Raw genomic sequence first — 20,754 nt, forward strand, 5'->3', positions numbered from 1 at the left:
CCAAAGTCGTAGAAGGAACGAGATAACATTCCTCGTCCGCCGTGAAATTCAAAGAGAGCGAAACGCCACGCGCTCTCGTTTAATATGCGTAATCTTATTCGCAATAAGTATCCCCCTCGTTCGCATAATTAGTCCAAAAGATAAGTATAATTGCGACTTCATTTCCTTTTACTTTCAAGAATCTCATTTAATCTCATTTAATCTTACATATTCAAGTGTAACGTGCCGTTTGGCATTTTCATTAGCCACGTACTACATCAGTGAGACATAATTTTACAAATCCTGCATCGTTGTTATCGTCCCCGAAGCTTTGAAAAATTTCAGAAGAAATGTTCCACATACAGCTTTATTTCTCGGTATAATTCATCACGCATACGAGCACTTTGTTCCGGATATCCCTTAAGGTTGCGATACACCCTACCAACGTGCATGTAGCAACATTTAATGCTCGACGTTGCTATAAAAGCGACGGTTGCATTTGTACGTGGAGTCGGCTGACGACGAGCGTGTTAAATCGTAATGGGCGTAAAATTGCACGTCGCGTTGCGCGAAGCTCATGCAAAACAAAAAAACAGTAAGAACAAACGAGTCAGCATTTTCTTTTAGTAATATAAGGACACTGATTCCTACAGGACGGGAAAATGCATTGACCGAGGAATATAAATTTTCCGCTCGGTAAAAATATGCGAAAAGAGAAACATGCCAGAAATATATCGTAAATATACTCGTAGCTAGTTTCATACGTGCATAATTTTGCAATAAATGTGCAATAAATATGATTACAGCGCGCGTGACGCATAACAATCTTAATGAGATCCTCGTGTCGCATATCGCGACGATGCTTATAACGGCGCATGTATTGAGTTCAGAATCAACGAGTCCCGTAGCCTTATTGTCAGTCACATGGCTATATGAGATTCCTCGGATCGCAATCTCGTCTTATTTCCGCGGGAGAGAGGCGAGGGATGTTGGTAGATGGAACGTATATATAATACATACATATGTACCATATATACATATATACAGACACACACGTAAGGCGGATCGCGTCGAATGCGCAGAGGGAAGAGCTCACGAGCGTTACTATGATCGCGTGTAGCGCAATAAAGTGTACATTTACCTTCCGCGCGTACGTACGTACGTACGTAATACGGCGCGTAATTTAGAATAATTGAAATACACGTGCGCGTAACTTGGATTAGCTCGGATGCGATTCAACAATTGCTTCAAAGCAATTCGATCGCTTCGCACAAAGTATTGTGAAGGCTTCATCTTGCTTTTATCGACGAACCTTTGGGAAACAATCGGCTAACCTGAATGCCAGCTCTGAATGTTGTTGATCAAGTGACGCTAGTATCCGATTTGCGGTTCCTCTCTCTTGCGTACTTGCGCTCGTAATTTCTCATTAACTTGCGGAATCTCTCACGCGTCGTGTGCTTTATCGCCCGCGTAATCGCCATCAATATAACGTAAAGTGAGGCGAAATCACTCGCGTAACATTACGAAATTATTGCAAAATTTATCGATACGATTGCACGAGCGTCGTAATCATCCATATCAATCTATATCATATGTATATAAATGCCGATATGTTGTACAATCAAAGGGGAAGGTAATACTGCCTACAAAATAAAGACTCCAGAAACATAGCAATTTCCGGTGAAAAGAATTTTAGCGATTTATCACACCGAGATCTCTATATAACACCCAAGTTCAAAGTGGTAATATTCAGATTTGGAGCGCGCTCTGGTCGCTGGAGAGAGTTACGTAATTCTCTCCTCGCAATCACGGCCGAGATTGTAATCGTGTCGTTACACGCGGTAAGGCCATCCGTTTCATGGTACCGAGCTCTGAGAAAAAGTCTTCGGGCGATAGCGCGGCTAATCAGAATCCGGAGACGGATTGTAAGTGGAGAGAACCGGCCGCTTAGACACGCTTCTGAAGTCCCAGCGAAGCGTAAAGTAATCCGGCGCCGTACGCGGGTTCCCAAGGTATCACCTCGAATCGTTCCTACGACGCCGAGGCGGGAGATTATTAATTGTAATTAAATTCAGAGAGCCGGATAAGAGAGGGCCGGTGCGGTTTAAGCGGCTAATTCGCAGCCCATCGCGCTGCTATACTCTTATACAGACCCCCTCGTATTTTACGCTTCTAAAAAAATTATCCTTAGCCACGGCGCTTCAGTGTAACGGATTTAGCGAACCGCCGCGGGTCTTTGAAACTTTTAACGAAACGAGACTTAATAAGGTGCGGTTTAACGGCTATTTTATCAAAGGTTACATGTGTGCTGTGTAAAGTGCTTTTCCAACAGCTGCGCCTCGGAGAAGAGATATAAGAAAGATGTTCTGTTCGCTTAAGAAAAACGCGTAACATCGTGTAAATTCGTTTATCCTTCACATTTTGAACTATTCAATAACGAAATTTCAAAAAAAATTCAGTCGCAATTAAAAACTTTAATAGGCAAATCCGTCCTTTCTTTTAACGTGAAATTTTTCTCTTGATCCTGTTTCCTCCGGTCGCCGCAATTTTATTGTAACCACGATACATCGGGGAGGTAGGCCCATCCAAAACAAGCGACAATCACGACTGCGGTTAATAATTCGCTACCGCAAAACCATGTGCGAGAGGACGCGATAGGCGAAACATCGGGGTGCTGCGGTCGCGACGTAAAACCACGAGTCCGATAAAATCCGACGCCGAAATATCGTCCGACTCTCCTGCGTCGAGTCGATGACGTGAGGTATAAGTTCCGACGAATTAATCGTATACCGACTAATATATTCGACACAAATATAAATATAGCCTTAAGTTAATCAATCACTAATGTTAGACTGCTAATACATAAAATATCGGTGACTTGAAAATTAAGTTGACTCTTTCTAATATAAATGGTCAGATCGATAGAAAAGACGGAATAAATTAATAAGATATTTATACTATATATATATATATATTTTATGACCTACGTTGGGTGAATTAATGTCATATTATTACATAAATAATTATATATTTGACATCTATATTACAAAAATAGATGTATCATATATCTAATTGACTATATGGATTAAATGTATGTGCCACTGCTTTTATTCAAACAAATAATAAAAAATACTTTACTGTTTCATGATTTTTTGTCAAAAATTGTTTCAGAAATATATTTAACAATTTTTTCAGCTAAAAAATTGATTTTAAAATTTAAATGAACAAAATTCATCATAAATTCTTGTTTTTATATCTGCATATTATTTTGATGTCTGTATATTATATAAATATACATATATTGTACAATATATGTAGGTATACGATTCGATTAATACATTTTTAATAAAGCAACTATTTTTAAAGCGATCCTAAAAACTTTCAACCTTTTTTTAAATCTTTGCAAAACAGTATATCACTACCAAGTGTAATCGATGAATAATAAAGAATGTTATCTTCGAGAGGATATATTTTCGTGTCGCAACACGTTATGTCGTAAAAGTTAAATATCCATTACTTATTGGTCCAGAAGCGCGAGGCGTACGCTCGAAGAAAGTTCGATGACTCCACGCTGGTGGAACAATCTCGAATTTTCATAAAGCGTCCGCGTGTGTCTGGTGCATTACTCACGATAATCCGAGCCGCGGTTGGCGGACCGTAGAGTATGAAACCGCAGACCAAAGCCGAGACGAGAGAGTAGGTACAGCGGATGTGCTCCGCGTTAGCTGCGCAAACTTATCGTTCAAGTTTTAATTCGAGCTGTTATTTATAAGCGTCATGCATTATCGCGTGCCAACTCATAGGGTAACGCCGAAAAGCAGCCGCATTTTCCCGACACCTACGAACCGCTTCATTGAATCCCCCATATTCAACGTTGTATTTTAGTCTGATTTTACCTATACGATGAATTATGCATAGCTCGCGAATGGTATTCACCCAATGAATGAACTCATTTGTAACAACGCTTTCAGGGAAAATGGTCTGTTTATTTTCCAATGTACGATGCATTCAGGTCTTTTGAATTTTGCAATCATTAAAAGTTATCGCATTTTTATTGCTTTGGACGAAAACGTAATAAATAAGAATTTTTCCGCGCGAAAAAGTTCGATCAAAGCATTAAAAAAAAAATGCCAACAATTATTCTTTCGACGCAAAACTACTAAAAAAAAATATAGCTACTAGAAACGTTTTATGTTTATATAATTGCATACTTATTCTTGCGCGCGCAATAATAACTTTAATAAATCATTATATGATTTTATCGAGTTGTCCGCGTTTCCTGTGTCTCACACAGTCTCTCTCTCTTTCTGTCACGCTCTATCACATCTACTCTTCGATTCTCGCCGCCTCTCTACGGGGTGGCAGAAAGGTTAATGCAGTTACTCGGTTCCCTCTCGACCCCACACCTCGCGCCCTATGCTTTCGCACGGAGAGAGCGTTAGGGCTCTTCCCGTCGAGACAGGCGTTAGAGACGAGCATTTTAGTAAAATGGCCTGAAAATGCAATTATCGGCTATAGGTGCGCAGTAATGAATTGCCTACGTTATCTATATAGACGCTTTTGAGAAGCACCAAGCTGACTATAGAGGTACGGATTCGGCAATTTTACGTCAAAATGCCCGCGCCTTTGTCGGTCTTCAAGGTGAAGCTCGAAAAATCAAAAGATGATGAAACGCGGCTTGATACCCGCGATAATTCGACTTACCGAGTGAGATTACGAGGGCCCTGGCCGAGGCCTCGGGCAAACACTAAGGACTCCATCGTTCAAGGGAATTAATTTATGGATTAATAAGGAACCCCTCTCGGGACCTAATATATTTATGCTGGTAATTCGCGTACCACCTGGTTCTGCCGGGCTGTAAAGCTCGCAAACTCTCCGCTGGTTACACATGTAGCCTAGTAAAGCTTCCTCTACTGTAAGTTAACGAATAATTCAAGCTTGCCGTGGAATACACGTTTAACGTAATAATTTGTAACGCATATCGATAATGCGAGTATACAACAAATCGGGCATTATAAAAATGTAATATTAAACTAAAATTTGCATTTTCAATTTTCGACAAACTGTAATTAATCCCGCATGATGCTATATAGAGAAGCGTATAGAGTGCTTACGGCGAATTATCTGAGAGCTTTGATTGTATCCGAGCTAACCGGCACGGTGGCAATGTTTGGCGGACAATAGCGCACGGAAGTGACGGTAAGTAACACTGGAACGACGTTAACGGAATCGGGTCAACGGTGCTCGAGATCGTCCGATTCTCAATAGCAGCGCGCGAAGTAGAGTTAGCGGGGGCAGGTGACAGAGAGAGAGATGTGGAGGAGGAGGAGAAGGTGGCAATGGCGGAGTACTCGAAGGTAGATTCGCATAGTGCTTACCGGTTTAGTTCACAGCTCGTGGTTTCCGTCAGAGAGGATCTCGCAGTGAGCCCGTTGAAAGCGCATCCGCTCTCGTTGACTGCCGCCGAGCGTGTAAATAGGGCGTCTTGTTTATAGTTCGACATTGAATAATCATTCATCAAGCGAAGCCTTAACGAAGCAAATGGACAAAGCACAGCGGATCGGAACGAGAAGTCGACCTCGTTTTCCTGAATTCTCGGCACATCATCCAAATATCCCGTATGCAAATTGTGCCTCGACATAAGAAGCGACGATTGGCCGAGAATGAGTAAAAAAGAGAGAATAAAGAGAAATCGCAAGTATTTATTCATGATATCTTGTTACTTTCATAATCCAAATGAATAATATAAACACGCATTTCCTCTCTTTAATTAATCATCAATTTTCTTGATTCATAACACGTCCGTAGGACCGACATTGACATGAAATGCCGCTTTTAATTAAACATGTGCAAGGATTTTATCAGCGATCAATACGGTAGACATTATTCAGCATCATTTCGTTCGCTCTCGGTTTTTTTCCTGGCACACGAACAACTTTTTTCACTGATCTATTATTGCTATGGCCCACTTTTGCAGATCTTTATAATAAAGAAAATTTATTTCCTGATATGACTCATAGGTATATATGTGATTCATATAATTTCAGATAAAAGCATTTATCTAACAAACGATACTATATATAGACAATTTATTCGAGACATTTTATTCACAAGCTAAAAATAATGAATCATTGCAATTATTAATCGTATGAAAAATTCATGCTATTATTCATAACAATCGTGATTCTTTTTTAGTTTTCGTGAAATAAATATAGATAACGCACACAATTCACATTCAACTTGTAGGATACGAAAAATGCAGATTTCAAACGAGATTTCTATGTAAATACGAACAATGTATAGCAACAAATCGTTTGAAATACCGATACAAGACTCTCGATTTACAAAATTATCGTAAATAGAACCGTTAATCTTGATTAACAGCGATGACAATTTCGATATCAATAAAGCGCAGTTTCATAATCGACATTCCACTTGCATTTGTAGAATGCTTTATATCATACGTTCATAACTACGATCGATGAAGCTATCTAAATTCCGTTTTAATCTGGTAAAGAAGATAAATAAGTTCAGGCCACGAAAATATAGCAAAGAAACGACTTAAATATAAATTCAGATATATTTACTGTAACTATTTCGCATTTATTGAGCGAGATGTTTTTGCAGCATTGAATATTTACGCGCGATCATAATGTGTATCACGGTGTAAATTCGCGAGTACGCTTTTACGTCATATCGAGCGAACTCTGTGACCGAGTTATAACAAATGAGTCGAGATAGAATGATATATCCACTAAAAATCAGCAGTCATCATAACCTTCCCCACCCAGTATCATCGTTCGTCGTTGGAAAACGTAATAAAGGCGGAAATACATGAAAATGTGTAGAGGATATCACCGATGCGCGAGGATGACGCGGAAATCGTGCTTCCCGCTACAATAAACAGGTTACAATTCCGCGCAAATGCCACCGCAAACGTTTTTCATCGCGTCAGTAAAACGATGCATGCTGCACAATAACGCGCGCACGTTCGCAAACTCATAATCCTTTCCATCGGAATACTATTTGTAATACAGTAATACTGATTATTTCATGGTGCAACAATTGATGTTGTGAATTTAACGAGCAATATTCCATGGAAAAAAAAAATCGTCACAAAAAACCCCGCATCAAATACATAGGATTTTGACTTTCGGTAGAATTGGCTGTTTTTTCATATGTTGCAGCTTATGCTTTTTCACATGTCATAGACTTGCTGAACAAAAGATATAATAGCCTCAAAGCTAAATATTGGATAGTTACTGAGTGACAACCAGTCAAATAACTCGTAGAGCCCAAGTTTTTCATATTTGATTGCCTGTAAATCAGTAATTGTCTATTATTTAGCTATGAATCTATTATATTTTTTGTTCCGCAAATCATAAACAAATAAGAAAACCAGCTGATGTTATTAAGATTTAATTTTGTATAATTAGTACAAGATGTTTGAATCTATATAAAATTCTAGATGAAATTAAACCCCAGTAAAATCAGCCCTGTGTTTCTCACATGTTGTAATTTATGATTTGTTAACAAAAATGTAATAGACTAAATAATAAATTTATAGTCAATCAAATACGAAAAATTAGGACTTTGCGAGTTGTTTGACTGGCTGTAACTCAGTAATCATCAAATATTTAGCTTTGATGCTATTACATCTTTTATTCAGCAAGTCATAAACTATACAACATATAAAAAATACAGCCAAAATCCTATATATTATATTTGGTGTGGGATCCTTTATTGATCAACGAGATCTCTAGTAAGATAAGAAAAAAATCCTATCAAGAAACATTAATTTTCTCGTAGGACAATAAGTAAGCAAAGTTAATTGCGAATCTGACGCGATACCACACAGACGTGGTGACCGGACGGTGGGACTTTCCTTCGAGTTGCGGCGGGGCAAAGACCGACACCAGAAACGGCTCCGGACAGCCGTAGAGAGGTGCTTGATTCATGGCCGCAGAGGCCTCCATCTCCGTTCGCGCCAGCCTCTCTCTTGCACGCGCGCATAAATACGTTTTCTTTGTCCCTCTCCTTTACATCCGCGCACGGTCGAGCCCGGCCTACGGTGGCGAAGGCGTGCAGACCGTTCTCGGAGTCCGGGTTTAGCCCCCGTATCTGTAGATGGCTCGATACGAGTCGGAGGATGGTAGGAGGTCCGGCAGTACATTTTGCTGCGGTCAAGCCGGTCGTCCACTCATTTGCACCCCCTTGTTCTCCCTCCCTTTCTCTCTCTTCCCCGTCTCTGTCCCTCTCCATTTAATCCGCTCTCTCTATCTCTATCTGTCTCGCCCTTCGCACCGCTCGGACGTGAGTGGCTATAGGCATAGCGCTTCCGTTCTCCTTTTTCGACCGTCCCGTGGTCGCAAACCAACGCTCGTTGATGATGTCGGCGGACGTCGACGGCGTGCGGCGCCGCTGCTGGTGCTGAAGTGACATAACGAAGTACCGTAATAAAATGGGTATTATACGAGGTATTATATAGGGCCTGATGCGGACGAAGCGTCGATGTCGAATCTCGATGCTACCGGAGCACGAAAATACCTCGGCCATCCTATTTATAGTGCGTCTATTTATTGGCCCAGCATAATCCTGGTATTATCAGGATGATGATAGTGCGCGATATCATTATGTTGATCGTAATATTTCGCTAAAGTTCGAAAATACACAGAGAAAATATTATAGTACAAAAACATTCTCTTTTGCAACGTTTATTGTAAAGCTGAAATATAATGACATTAAGATGTTTATTATTATGAAAATTGTAAATTATGCATTTATTATATTGTTAACGGTTATGCATTTGTTTGTGCATCAAAATATTTAAATAATTAAATAAACAATACTCTTTTGTAAAATATGTTTATAATATTATTAAATATAAATGTCGTTATTTCTTTTATCTTATGTGTTGGTATGTTTCACATTAAATATTGTGATTTTATACTACAATATTTTTCCGCGTACAAAGATACGCTATTCTTGTCAACGCGTTCTAAACTTCATTTCTTTTCGTTACTAATCCACGAAACTAATTCACTCGGATCATTACAAGTGACATCGCTGTAGGGTGAAATAACAAATTTCGACCGGCGCGGCAGTATTTGCGTGGATTTATATTTAGGTGGTAGTATTTGCCTTTTTGATTGAAAGACAATAAGAAGGCGTAACCTCGTGGGATGTACGCGGAATGACGGTTGCGGAATGCTGCGTCTCGCGCTTACTCAATTTTCTCGTTCCCCATAAAGTTAGCGCCGTTGCGAAACTCCTCGAGATTCCTTCGAGATCTCTTTACCCATCTCTTTCGCCTTTTGTCTTAAACGGAAGTCCGCGTGAAACGCGCACGCCGCGTTTGTCCTTTTGGCAAATTCTCCCACCGTGATGGGAGAGAGAACATTTCACTGTCGGGAATTGTTACCGGAGAAAACGAGCGCTCTCCGATGCACTTCCCTCTCGAATACAAAAGCGCGCTCGTTACCCAGTTCTAAGATCGCGCAAAAGTGGGGGTTAATAGGATTTCACAACGCGCTAGACGCTACTTCACTATTACCAAAATTGATCGCGATTGCGTTGTCAGTTTGAATTGCAACAGAAGCTTATTCACGTTTCGTCAACGTTGTTAGCGCGTACAGATGCGTCCAATTTCCAAAGCCGGAGCCAGTCAACTAACTTTTTCCATTTCGCCTCGCCACATTTACAAAGCAGCAACAAATTATTTGACTTACAAAGTTGTAGCGTAAAAAAAAGTATTCCAAAGGCAATATATTCCCAATATAGTACCGTCATTCACCTCTACACGCTATGAATTTTGAGAAACAATTCGCCCACGTAACAAAGTTCATCGTTGCGCATATTAATTGGCAACATCTACACATCACATCACGACCGCCGCAACTCGATGTTAATGTTGCGAGTTCTCAAACGGGAATATTCACGTTGAATAACATGCTCCAGTTGCTATACACGAACAACAGCAGCGAAATAAAAAATAAAATCATGGAAGCGCTCAACGTTGGCGATGTAATACCAATTTTGAAGTACTGGAAAATATTTGCAGCACAAAAACAATGGCCTAAAATTTCGCTTAACCGTCGTTTTAGTCAATCAAGAGTTGTAATTTTCTATCAAATTGTTAAAAATTGATTTTGTCCAGCGAATTCCAGCAAGGACAAACGTAAAATATTTTTTTAAAATTTTTATTTAAAATAGATATATGTAAGTTAAAAATTGTATATCTTATAAAACCCGAATAAAAAAATGATCATTGCATGCTTTAAACGTTAATTACAGATTAAACAGATATGAAAACGGAAATGAATATAATATTGTATATTATTCGTATCTCGAGCGTGTGCAAAAGTATATAACTTGATATTGAATTTCGCGACGATGACTTACGCGAGAGTTGCCTCCTAGTGTACAACCATAACCGAGTTACGAGACGCGCCGGAATAAAGTGCCTTCGCGAAGTTAGTAATACTAGTTATAGAGGGAATTGTCTCGAGAGGAGAGTATGTTACCGCGCCAAGTATGGCGGTGTAATGGGCGGCACGTGGGAAATGCCGGCGCACTATGGCATTAACATAAGTGCCATAACGTCTAACATGCGGCAAAGAGAAATTCCAATGATCCTGCATCACTGTAGCGTCAAATACAATAAACAGTTTACGAGACAAAGGGAAAGAGACAGTTTACAGTTTAGCAGAAATTCCGTATTAGTAGAGTGACTAGCCCGAGAGTAGATTTAATCGCCCGTTGCATACATTAAGGATGACCTGATGCGCAATCGTTTGAGTGCGTTAGATTTCTCGACGAACACGCGAAACGGTATTATCTTGATATGCGCGATATTCCGCTAAATCCACGACCCATTATTAGACGTATTTATCTGCTTTCCAGCTTTGGAGCGCGCAGAATAATAAATCAACCGCTCACCTTTTCCAGCATTCCGCTGCTCATTCTCAATATTGCATAAAGGTGAGTTTGTGCCAGGCAGCGCGATGATGAGAGATTTATTCACGGATTTATTCGGTGCGGTAGTAAATAAATTATTCTGTGCAGGATAACGTCGTTATTAACTCGTCATCGCTATCATTTGTTCCTTTCGCATATAAATGTATATATATATATATATAAAATTTTCTCTAGCAAAAATAAACTTTTTTAATTTTTTAAAATATATATACACAGCATCAAAATATGACTTCGATAATAAAAAAAATTTTTCAAGATATAATTATGTCGAAAAGAATGCAGGGTGTAAAAAATAAGAATATTAAAGAGTAAATTGAGATAGTAAACTCTGCACACAGCGACTGCCAAACGAAGACAAGGTAGAGATGGCGAGCGTATATTTCGTCAGACGAGAAAAATTCGGGCAAACTCATCGAATCAAGGGGACGATGTAGCGGGAGAGGAAGGATGCACGGCGTACACGTCCGTAGTTCGTCGTCGTTTTCTCGTTTAACGCTACAACGTTCCCCCGGGAGCGAGACAACTCAGGCGTGTTTGCCTTCCTCCGTACTTGACTCGGCGATGTCCTGTTCAGGCCGCTGGAAAACTGGGGCAATAACGGGTGATTGGCAACTTTTAAAATAGCAGCCCGCGGAAACGCTGCCGGGGACGACGCGCGTGCATCGGAAAGTCGATGAAGAGTTCAAGCGACGCGTCAAGGTGTGTGTCACTGGGGATGAAAGCGCGCGCGTGGATGCGCCGGAAGTTTCGAAAAGTCAATATGTCGTCGTCGATGTAACGGCGCTCGAAATTTTTCTCCCACGAACGCGAAGCAGGTATTTTCGGCGGAATTATTTTGGAAAAGTCGACCGCGCGATAAAAGTGCAGCAAGCTGCAACTTATGACATTCGCCGGCGAAACCGATATCTGTTTATGCGTAACTACTACTCGCAATTTTAATAAAACTTTGGAGAACCGGATACAAACATTCCAACGAGAGGACGTGGTAAAAACATCCCGTGACGAAACTTTGACATTTTTTGATCTGCGCGCCGTAATATTGCGTTACTTCCACAACATGGTCTCTATGGGGATGTTTGCAAAATAATTTTCAGAATTCTTCTCAAAATATTCTCGCTGAAGCATTTCCTACTTTTTTTTCTATTTCTATGAAATAAAATGAAAGATTATTTGTAATAAATGGAATAGAAATCAACACCTTTCGTAAACCAGCAAGGTTTGCAGACGGTACGTTAATCTCGGTTTTGATTTCTGCTGCTCCGTCGAGACGGGACGAGGAATCGGCGCCTGTAGATGCGCACGAATGCCGAAATTCACTTGGAGGCCATAATACCCAGAATTTCGGAATTAGCACGGCTGCCGGCGCTGCCACTACCGCACAATGGAATACATTAAACGGCCCGCACATTCCAAAAGCTAATAAAGTCTGTTACCGCTTATTACACCTCCGTGGATATGCAAGTGGATCAATACACTATATGCGCTATACGTGTCACTTGCAATACATCGAAAACATCTCGCGTCTATATTATAATATATATATATATATATATATATATATATATTATAATTTATAAGTTAAAAAATTATAATATATATTATAATACGAGAAATTTTATTTCTCAAATACGAAAAATATATAAAAGCATTAAAAAATAAAATTAAGCAAATCATGATGAAGAAATACATTAGATGCGAAAGCCTCGCGTTCACTCTTTATTAAATGCAGATGCGGCAACGAGATATATTCGTAATACGTACAGCTTTATCGCGCGGACAGAATGTCGGACACTACGATTTACCGTAACCACTTGGCCGATAATCAGGCGCGCCCTAATGCGATATTGAGAATCTTGTTCTTGCGTCGCCGCCTTACTCATCGCGTCACATCACGAAAGAGTTCCCTGATAAAGCTTTTCTCCCCTTTCCGTTCCCTCAACCCTCTCTCCGTGCACACGTACGCGTGTCTCGAGTGTAAGAAGAAAAAGATAGATAGGTGCAGATAAGGAGGACGAGAGAGCGGTGTCGTCGCTGGGAGAAAACGACGAGACGGCCGAGGAAGGGTCGCCGGAGTAAAAGCGGATAGTGGAAGGAGGAGGATCCGTGTGAGAGCAAATCTTTGTCGTAGGAAATCGACCGTCACGCTCGACTGGAAGCTTTCGAGAGCCGAGCACGTCTCGGTGTCGATTCTCGACCGAACGTGTCAAACAATAAACGCGAGTTTATTCCGTGCGATTCAAAGATACGAACTCGCGGATTTGTCGTCGACGTAGCAACGTAAATAGCATGATGATTTTATTGCATGTATATATTCCCTAGATAGCAAGCATACGTCATTTTGACATCTAATGACATCAATTTGCTACTTGGATCGTTTTTCAATTTACAAATCGCGTCTATTTCATCGTACTTGTTCAAGCCAGATGGAGTTAGAAATAGATAAATGAGAGAGAGAGAGAGGAAAAAAGAGAAGATTACACGATTAAGTCTACATTAATGAAACTGCTCTCGAGTGGTCGAGTTTGCGTCGCGACGCGAACGCCCGTTTATGTACGACGATGTGCAGCATCCGGCGTCCGGGAATTAACGCAGCGAGTGCTTTTACAAATCCCGACAAAGAGAGGGCTGTGGTAACAATAAGCCGCGGGGTAAGTGCTTACAAACACCGAAGAGAGTCGAGCGTGCGCGCAACCGACATCCTTGCACTCCCTGTCCTCCTCGACGTTTCCACACCATCCCCATCTAACTCCCTGTCTAGCTCTAAACGGACGAAATCTCCTTGTCAGCATTTAACAGTACATTCGCGCCCCTTCATACCGCTTATACCGTTATGCAAACCCTTCACGCGTGACGCGAGTGTGGCCTTCGCGTGTCATGCGAAACTATATGTGTATGAAACGTAATATATATAAAAGAGAAAATATAGTTGCCTAATATTCGACCGAAATATTTGTATAAATATTCTTATTGAATTTTTTATTAATAAAAAGTTTTTTTCTCATATTTAATTTGAAATTTGATAATAAAGTTTCCTTCTCGCGTTGTAAAAAATAAATTACGACACATTACAAATATGTAACTTGTGTACAGTGACAATTACGATATCAATTGTCCCGCATGCATGTATCTACAGCACTTAATGCCACCTTACATCTGCGCGTACCGGTTTGACGTCAACTGACAGAAATGTCAAACCGACATATGTTGCAGCCACTAGTATCGCATTTTTTTATTCCCACAAACGTCTCCCGCGTACGGACGCACATATTGCCGTTAAACTTTAATGTACCATGAACCACCGTACGTTTTCCTGCGTACAAGAAAACGATTACTCATTTCGTTATTATATTTCAATATCGGAGAGCAGTCAATGTCACTCTCCGATCTCGTGTACATATCGCTCGACCATATCATACGTGTACGGTATAATATTCGCTTACATAGGGCCTAGTGTGCGATGCGTCGATATCCGGTGGGCGAGACGCGTTCTCCCAGGAGAGGCATCGCGCGGTCGGTGAACAATACGGCGGTCTAAAACAAAAGGAGAGCGGCGTGTTCGTCCGCGAGAGAGTGCGGTCCCCGTAGATAAGTAGTATCTAACGCAGAAACGTTTAACAGGAGGCAGAGCAACCTTGACAGGCGGAGATCGCCGAAAGGAAATTTATGCTTCGCCACGCCGGTATAAGCGAGATTTACACGAGAGAGAGTATCCCCTTCTTCTGTTCCTTCGACCGAGTCTTCCGGTATATAACCGACGTTATATTCTGCTTCTTGTCTCCTTCGTCTTTTATCGTCCCTTCTGCCACCCCTTCTCACTCGCCATGCGCCGTCAGCGCGGCTGAGTTATACAGTGATTTGTACTTTTGATTACGGAACTTCGGGGGAGACACACAGCACAATATAGTTCCGTCGAGTCGAGACGAGAGAGAGAGAGAGAGAGGAATGAACGTCGGCGACTCCGGATATCGCGAAAAATAAAGAGACGGCATTTTCACGCGGAAAACACGCGAGTGCCCGCATCGAGCTTCGATCTTTTCTCGCCTCTCTGCTATATCGCGATATACGATTTTATTTTTCCTCGCTTCGCGACCGCCAAAGTGTCAGTCGAGAGGGAGTCGATTTTATCCGCTCTATCGTCGCGCGATTTACCTCCGTATTTCTCTCTGACGTCTACGAGTTGTTATTGTCGTCATCGATGTCGCACCAGTAGCATCGCATTTCTAATGCACGAGAAATATATAGCATTGTATACCGTACGTGTTACACAAAATGTACTTATCGTTTTCCCCCGCGTATATATAAAGGGAGTTGACAAGGGATTCCAGTCCACTTTCCACGATTCTCGCCTCTCGTGGGAGCGATTCTACGCGAAATTAATTTAGCGCGAATTAACAGAGTAAAAAGGTGTACCTGCCCCGACGCAGTTCGAGTAACGCGAGCAACTTGGAAGAGACGAGACAGGAATATGCACTTCCGTCGGGTAGCCGCCGTCCGCATTATGAATCCCATATGCATTACTAAAGTAACCTAATTTCTCGGAATTATCGCCGTGTACATCATTCTCAGGTCAGACGGTTGCTTGACACTCAAGTATAAAGTACAAAGGAGAATAGTCAAAGTGCACGTGTGAGAGCGACACAAATTTCTTGAAAATATGAATTAAATAACAAATATATAAAATGAAAGTGTTTAGTCTCTTTTTGTAAATTTATCATTTTTATATTTGCAAATACATAGGTATAGTATAGTTTTTATTACGCGCGATCGAATACATTAATTAATTCGTTAGATTCTCATTAATTTTTTGTCAGATATTAATCTTTTAGATAGACTTTTGAAAATTGTTTATTAATTTATTTTATTTAAAACTTAATTATTAATTAAAATGTTATAATAAATATATATGCTATATATTACGTATAACGTTGATGCATGTATGTACACAGACATTAACACAAGTTTTGCTTGGAATTTCGCGATAGCACAGCTAAAATAGACTGAACATCATTAATTCCCGTGGAAGCGCGTCCGTCTTAATTAGTGACTCTCGAAACAGAAATAGCAAAACAGAAAGCATTAACTGCGATCCAAGTGATTAGCTTTCTTGCGCATCTCGAATACATGGTTCTCAAGTTCCTTTCTCTTCCCTTCAATCGTCCACTAAAAAACTAACTCTTCAGCAATTGTAGTTTTTTGCGTTAAAAATACTGGTATATGTGTCGCATATTTTAAGAGTGCAATAATATTTTTGGTTAAATTCCACATTCCAATTTTGATTAATGATCATGATTATTATCACAGCTGCGGAGCAGCTATTAACCGTCGACGTAACATCGCTAAATGTAAAAATTCTAGTAGCGTTTGTCCTTCAAGCGCGGCTGGATGTGACTAGTTTGCTGATAACGATTAGTCCCGTGGACCACCAGAAACGAAATAACGCCGCCAAATTGCTCGCATCTATCACCGACCGCCGATTCTTTTGCGAGAGAGATCGTACACAACGCGTTGCACCTGTTGGCCGGCTTGTCTGTGAATTTCGACGATCAAGTTAATTAGTCGGCGCGTCGGGCTGAGTGTATTCAAGCACGAGAGTACTCTCGATTACCGCCGTTAAATTAAACAAATTCCGCGAGTGGTCATTTTTCTGGGCACCATGGCGGATGGTATTCATGGAAAGAGAATATGATCGTACATGTTCACGTGAATGGATTACGTTGTGCTATTGTGAAAACCGTGAAAAATTGTGCAGCAATAAAAGAATGAAATAATTAGTGTTTTACTATTATTGCTTTTTTACCTCTATTCCTTTTTTTTTGTCGACGCGTATTAAAACTGTCATTTTTAATGATAATTACGTCTCTAACGGATACAGAAATTAATTTTATAATAAAATGCATATACATTTTATCTAGGTTGTAAGCGTCATATCAATCCGCACATCATATTGTGCTCAACAAAAAAGGAAATAGATATCCGTATAAAGTGTTGTCTTATCGCCATGCTACGCTCGAGCGGATTAACACGTTAAAAGCGTGTGCATTTATTACAATTATCTTTCGTGATAAATTTTATGGACAATATTGGTAACCGCGCTTCGCTGCGGTCTTTGAAAATGGGTTAAATGAAAGTAACTATATATTCTTCTATTGTACGAATGTTTTATTGTTTGAGCATATATTGTAAAAAAATACAATATATTTATTCTGCTCATATTCTATCAACAATCTGAAAAAAAATTGAAGAAAAATAATACAAAATAAATTTAGCAAATGTTGCAAATGCAAATATGTGAAATTTAAAAAAAAAAATCAATCGAAAAACATCTGCGAATCCTGTGCTAAAGATCAATATTTATCTGATTCAGCATTTTTATATTCACATATTTGTAAGATGTAAAATTTAGTTCTCGAAACTACATCTCGTATACACGCGATCGATTTGCCGCACTATAAAGTTTGCCTTGTACGAGTGAATTAACGTACGACCGTTATCGTCATTCCCGTCTGTTATTCGGTTAATTAGACGGCAGTCTCCGACGCACCTAAACTAGAAAAGAGTAAAGTCAATTGTGAACGATGGATCGATTTCCAGGAAGCGTCGCGTCCGCACGCAAGCACCCGGCTATACGTCGCGTGACGACGACGGGAGATGGTCGAGCCTCGTACGGCACTGCCGACAATCAGTCGGGGTTAAAGTAACACGGGCAGAAACGTCCGTCTTTCCCCCGTCATTTGGCCAGGGACTTCGATCAAAAATTCCAGGCTCGTAACGGCTTTTATGGATGATAAAAACTGAGCAGCCGGCGAATAAAAGTCACGCGACTGTTTGATTACTCCGCAGGCTGTTTCTATGTCTCTGCAGGGTCGACGAAGGGTACGGCATGTGAGCAGAGTGAATGAAAATTTATTGCTCCCGCTTGACGAAAAATTTTTCACTAGGTGTAAATATTACATTCTTGAGAAATATATATGCATATAAAAAAGAAATGCGCGGGAAAAATGCGTTAGAACGTATGTGTTTGAAGTCGAATGCGAAGGTACCTTACGAGTTTACGAGGTACCTTTTGTATAATTTCTCTAGCGTGCAAATTTTCGCAACACGAGTTTCATATCTTAACTTCAACGACCTTTCAAAACGCGACGTTTTAAAAATTATTAGCTCGGCAACTTCTTGTATTTCTCTTATCCATAAGGCAAGAAAGTTTTCTGCTTTTATCGCAAACAGCAGCATTCGTTGCTACACACGTATTTCTGTACCTATTCCTACGTCGCTTTTATCTTCGGTGTATAAAAAATACTCAATCCTATCTATATATTGTGATATATTAAAATGTAAGCAAGATTTATACACGTCGATTGGCACGAGTACTCCACGACGGGACAATACAAAGTAGCAGTAAATTACGAGACACGCAATAATATATATATATATATATATACACGTAATACACATGCACGTAATAAAGCTTATAGCAACCCGATTGCATCATACTTTCATTTGTGATTCTACAGAAAAGACCTTCATATCTTCATTTCAGATTCAATGAATGCGTGCGAATAATACAGTAGCAGTAGAGAAAATGCTATTTGTGGCAAAACCCAACCGTTAATTGAAAATTGTAGCATGAAATAATGATGCTACGAATGGTATAAATCTACTCTAACTCCATCGCTAATTATTCAAACGCGAATCATAATCAAGCTCGATAACGCGAAGAGTAATATTCAATTACCTGGAATTATCTACCGGAGCAATGCGCGAAAGCCTTCCCACAGGACCCGCAAAGCAACGTCATAACGGGGACACAGAACAACAGGCAATCGAGCTTATGGCGAGGCTCAGATAGCGGCCGGATATCCTAGATCGATATGAATCGGAGTCCACTCGGGACGTAAGGACGCCCATTTAATTTCCGAGGGCGCGCATGCACCGCCGGGAATTAATATAGATGGATATGAGTTATCTGCGATGCGCGTGCAGTGCCGCGCCAGGCATGCCGCTGACATGTATGACTCTCCCGTGATGGGCATCACAAAGTCCTGGCAGGACATTCGACCATGTAGGGCGATAGATATCAACCCGTTTTAACGTAACTGTCGAGCGAACGCTTTCAGATCTCTGAAACTGACACTGATGGCTTATCTCTCGTCGAAGCGCTGTGCCGCGCCGCCGTTGAAATCCGCCGCCGATAAAGTCGACAGGTCCTCGACTAAGAGATCGCGAGAGACAGCAGCCAATTTGCCTGCGATTTTTTTTCTTTCGGCCATTTTTCGACGCATCGCGTCGGCTTAAAATCTCCGATAATCTCCGTGTTTTACAGATTAAAACGACATATCGATAATGGCTTCTGCATTTGTCAGCTTTTTCGAATATAACGATAAATAGCGCAAACAAAGATTTAAAAATTATGGGAGATTTCGAGAGAAGAGTGGATTTAATTTGAAATATTCGTGTTTGAGTAATTTATATTCATTTTGTAGTTTAGAGCTTTCCGTTTTGAAAATTGCTTAAATTATTTCTGTCGATTAAAAATTTAAAACTATTCGTAAACAATCATATATTATAATCAATTTCAATTTAACTGGCGACTAACTGGCTAAACTAAATAAAATAATATATACGGAAAGCGAAGCAATACGCGCATAACTATATTTATTAAAATATGTAATCTTGTAGATGTATTTGACCATCTTCATATTTGCTCGCACAGTATGTTGATGTTGTCGAGCAAAACTGAATGGTGTGTATCTCAAACTGCAATAATCTCGCATATGGATATTCATACGATCGTCTACCGACTTAGGTTTGCTTGCTTCGCATCTTCTTTGAGCCCGCTGAAGTACACAGATCGCAATATCGTCGAGGTCAATCTGCGGATCCCCGGCAAACGGAAAGCAAATCAAATTCCCGGCAAAGCGTGCGCGTGCCAATTAGAGTATCTCGACATGAATCCCGCTTTGATCAATACACCGGGCACCTGAGTAATCTGTAATCTCCGTAATCGATCGCACTCCGAGAGATTATTATCGACAAGTCCGCCGCGCATGTGCCATGTTCGCCAAAGTGATAAATCTCTTATTAGACATTAATTATTACCCTCGAAAGCGATACATTCGAGATTTTGTAAAAGAAAGTTACGATACGGAAGTTTCGTACTGCGAAACTGTAAAAAATATATCGTAAACTTTCTGCGATTTGTCAAATGTTCATTTCCCCGAGCTTAATTCAGTTAGAAAATATTGCTCGGCTCTAATTGGATATGCAGGGGCGAAAAGTTCGCAAGAAATTGTCGTTATTGGCGACGCGGAGGTCAATTCTCTCCATATGTCGACCTCGTTTTCCCGAGGAGAAACGGAAGGAAAATTTCTCTTGCTTAATTTAGTTCTTGATTAATCGCGCAAGCCGACCAATTTACCTTCACCACTGATTTAGCAAGCATAAAACTGCGAGCGCAACTCTAATTTATCTCGCGAAATGTCTGTACTCACCGAACGTTGTCGGAATGTTATCGGGAGCAGCGCATACATGATTCTTGTCTACTCACCATCTGCAACAAAGGAAATGCAAACATGAATAAATAGTGGCGAGACAGAGAGATATCAGATTCGCTGTGAGCATATAACATGTTGCATATTACAATCGCGTGCTCGATGATACGCAACAGTGCCTCTCAGAGAGAAACGGCGTTCACACTATTGGACGGATCACTTGTCTGGAAGACTATGCGTGCGCTCTGCTAGTCACGATCTCCGCCAATCGATCGTCAAATGGACAAAGTAAGCAGAGATTATCGTGTAT

At 40.5% G+C, this 20,754-nt stretch overlaps 1 protein-coding gene across 1 annotated transcript in view; it reads right to left on the reverse strand.

Annotated features, from left to right (window-relative positions):
- The window catches only part of Sema2a (Semaphorin 2a), a 187,241-nt gene extending 166,738 nt beyond the window's left edge, over window positions 1-20,503 (reverse strand). The window contains exon 1 of the mRNA XM_085488440.1: window positions 20,445-20,503. Coding sequence (XP_085344566.1) covers window positions 20,445-20,483 — 39 coding nt within the window. The 5' untranslated portion in view covers window positions 20,484-20,503. The remainder of the gene's footprint in view (window positions 1-20,444) is intronic.
- Window positions 20,504-20,754: the final 251 nt, after the last annotated feature.

This window comes from Nylanderia fulva, unplaced genomic scaffold (assembly GCF_048542155.1).
Source record: "Nylanderia fulva isolate GAGA-0341 unplaced genomic scaffold, ASM4854215v1 Scaffold7, whole genome shotgun sequence".
NCBI lineage: Eukaryota > Metazoa > Arthropoda > Insecta > Hymenoptera > Formicidae > Nylanderia > Nylanderia fulva.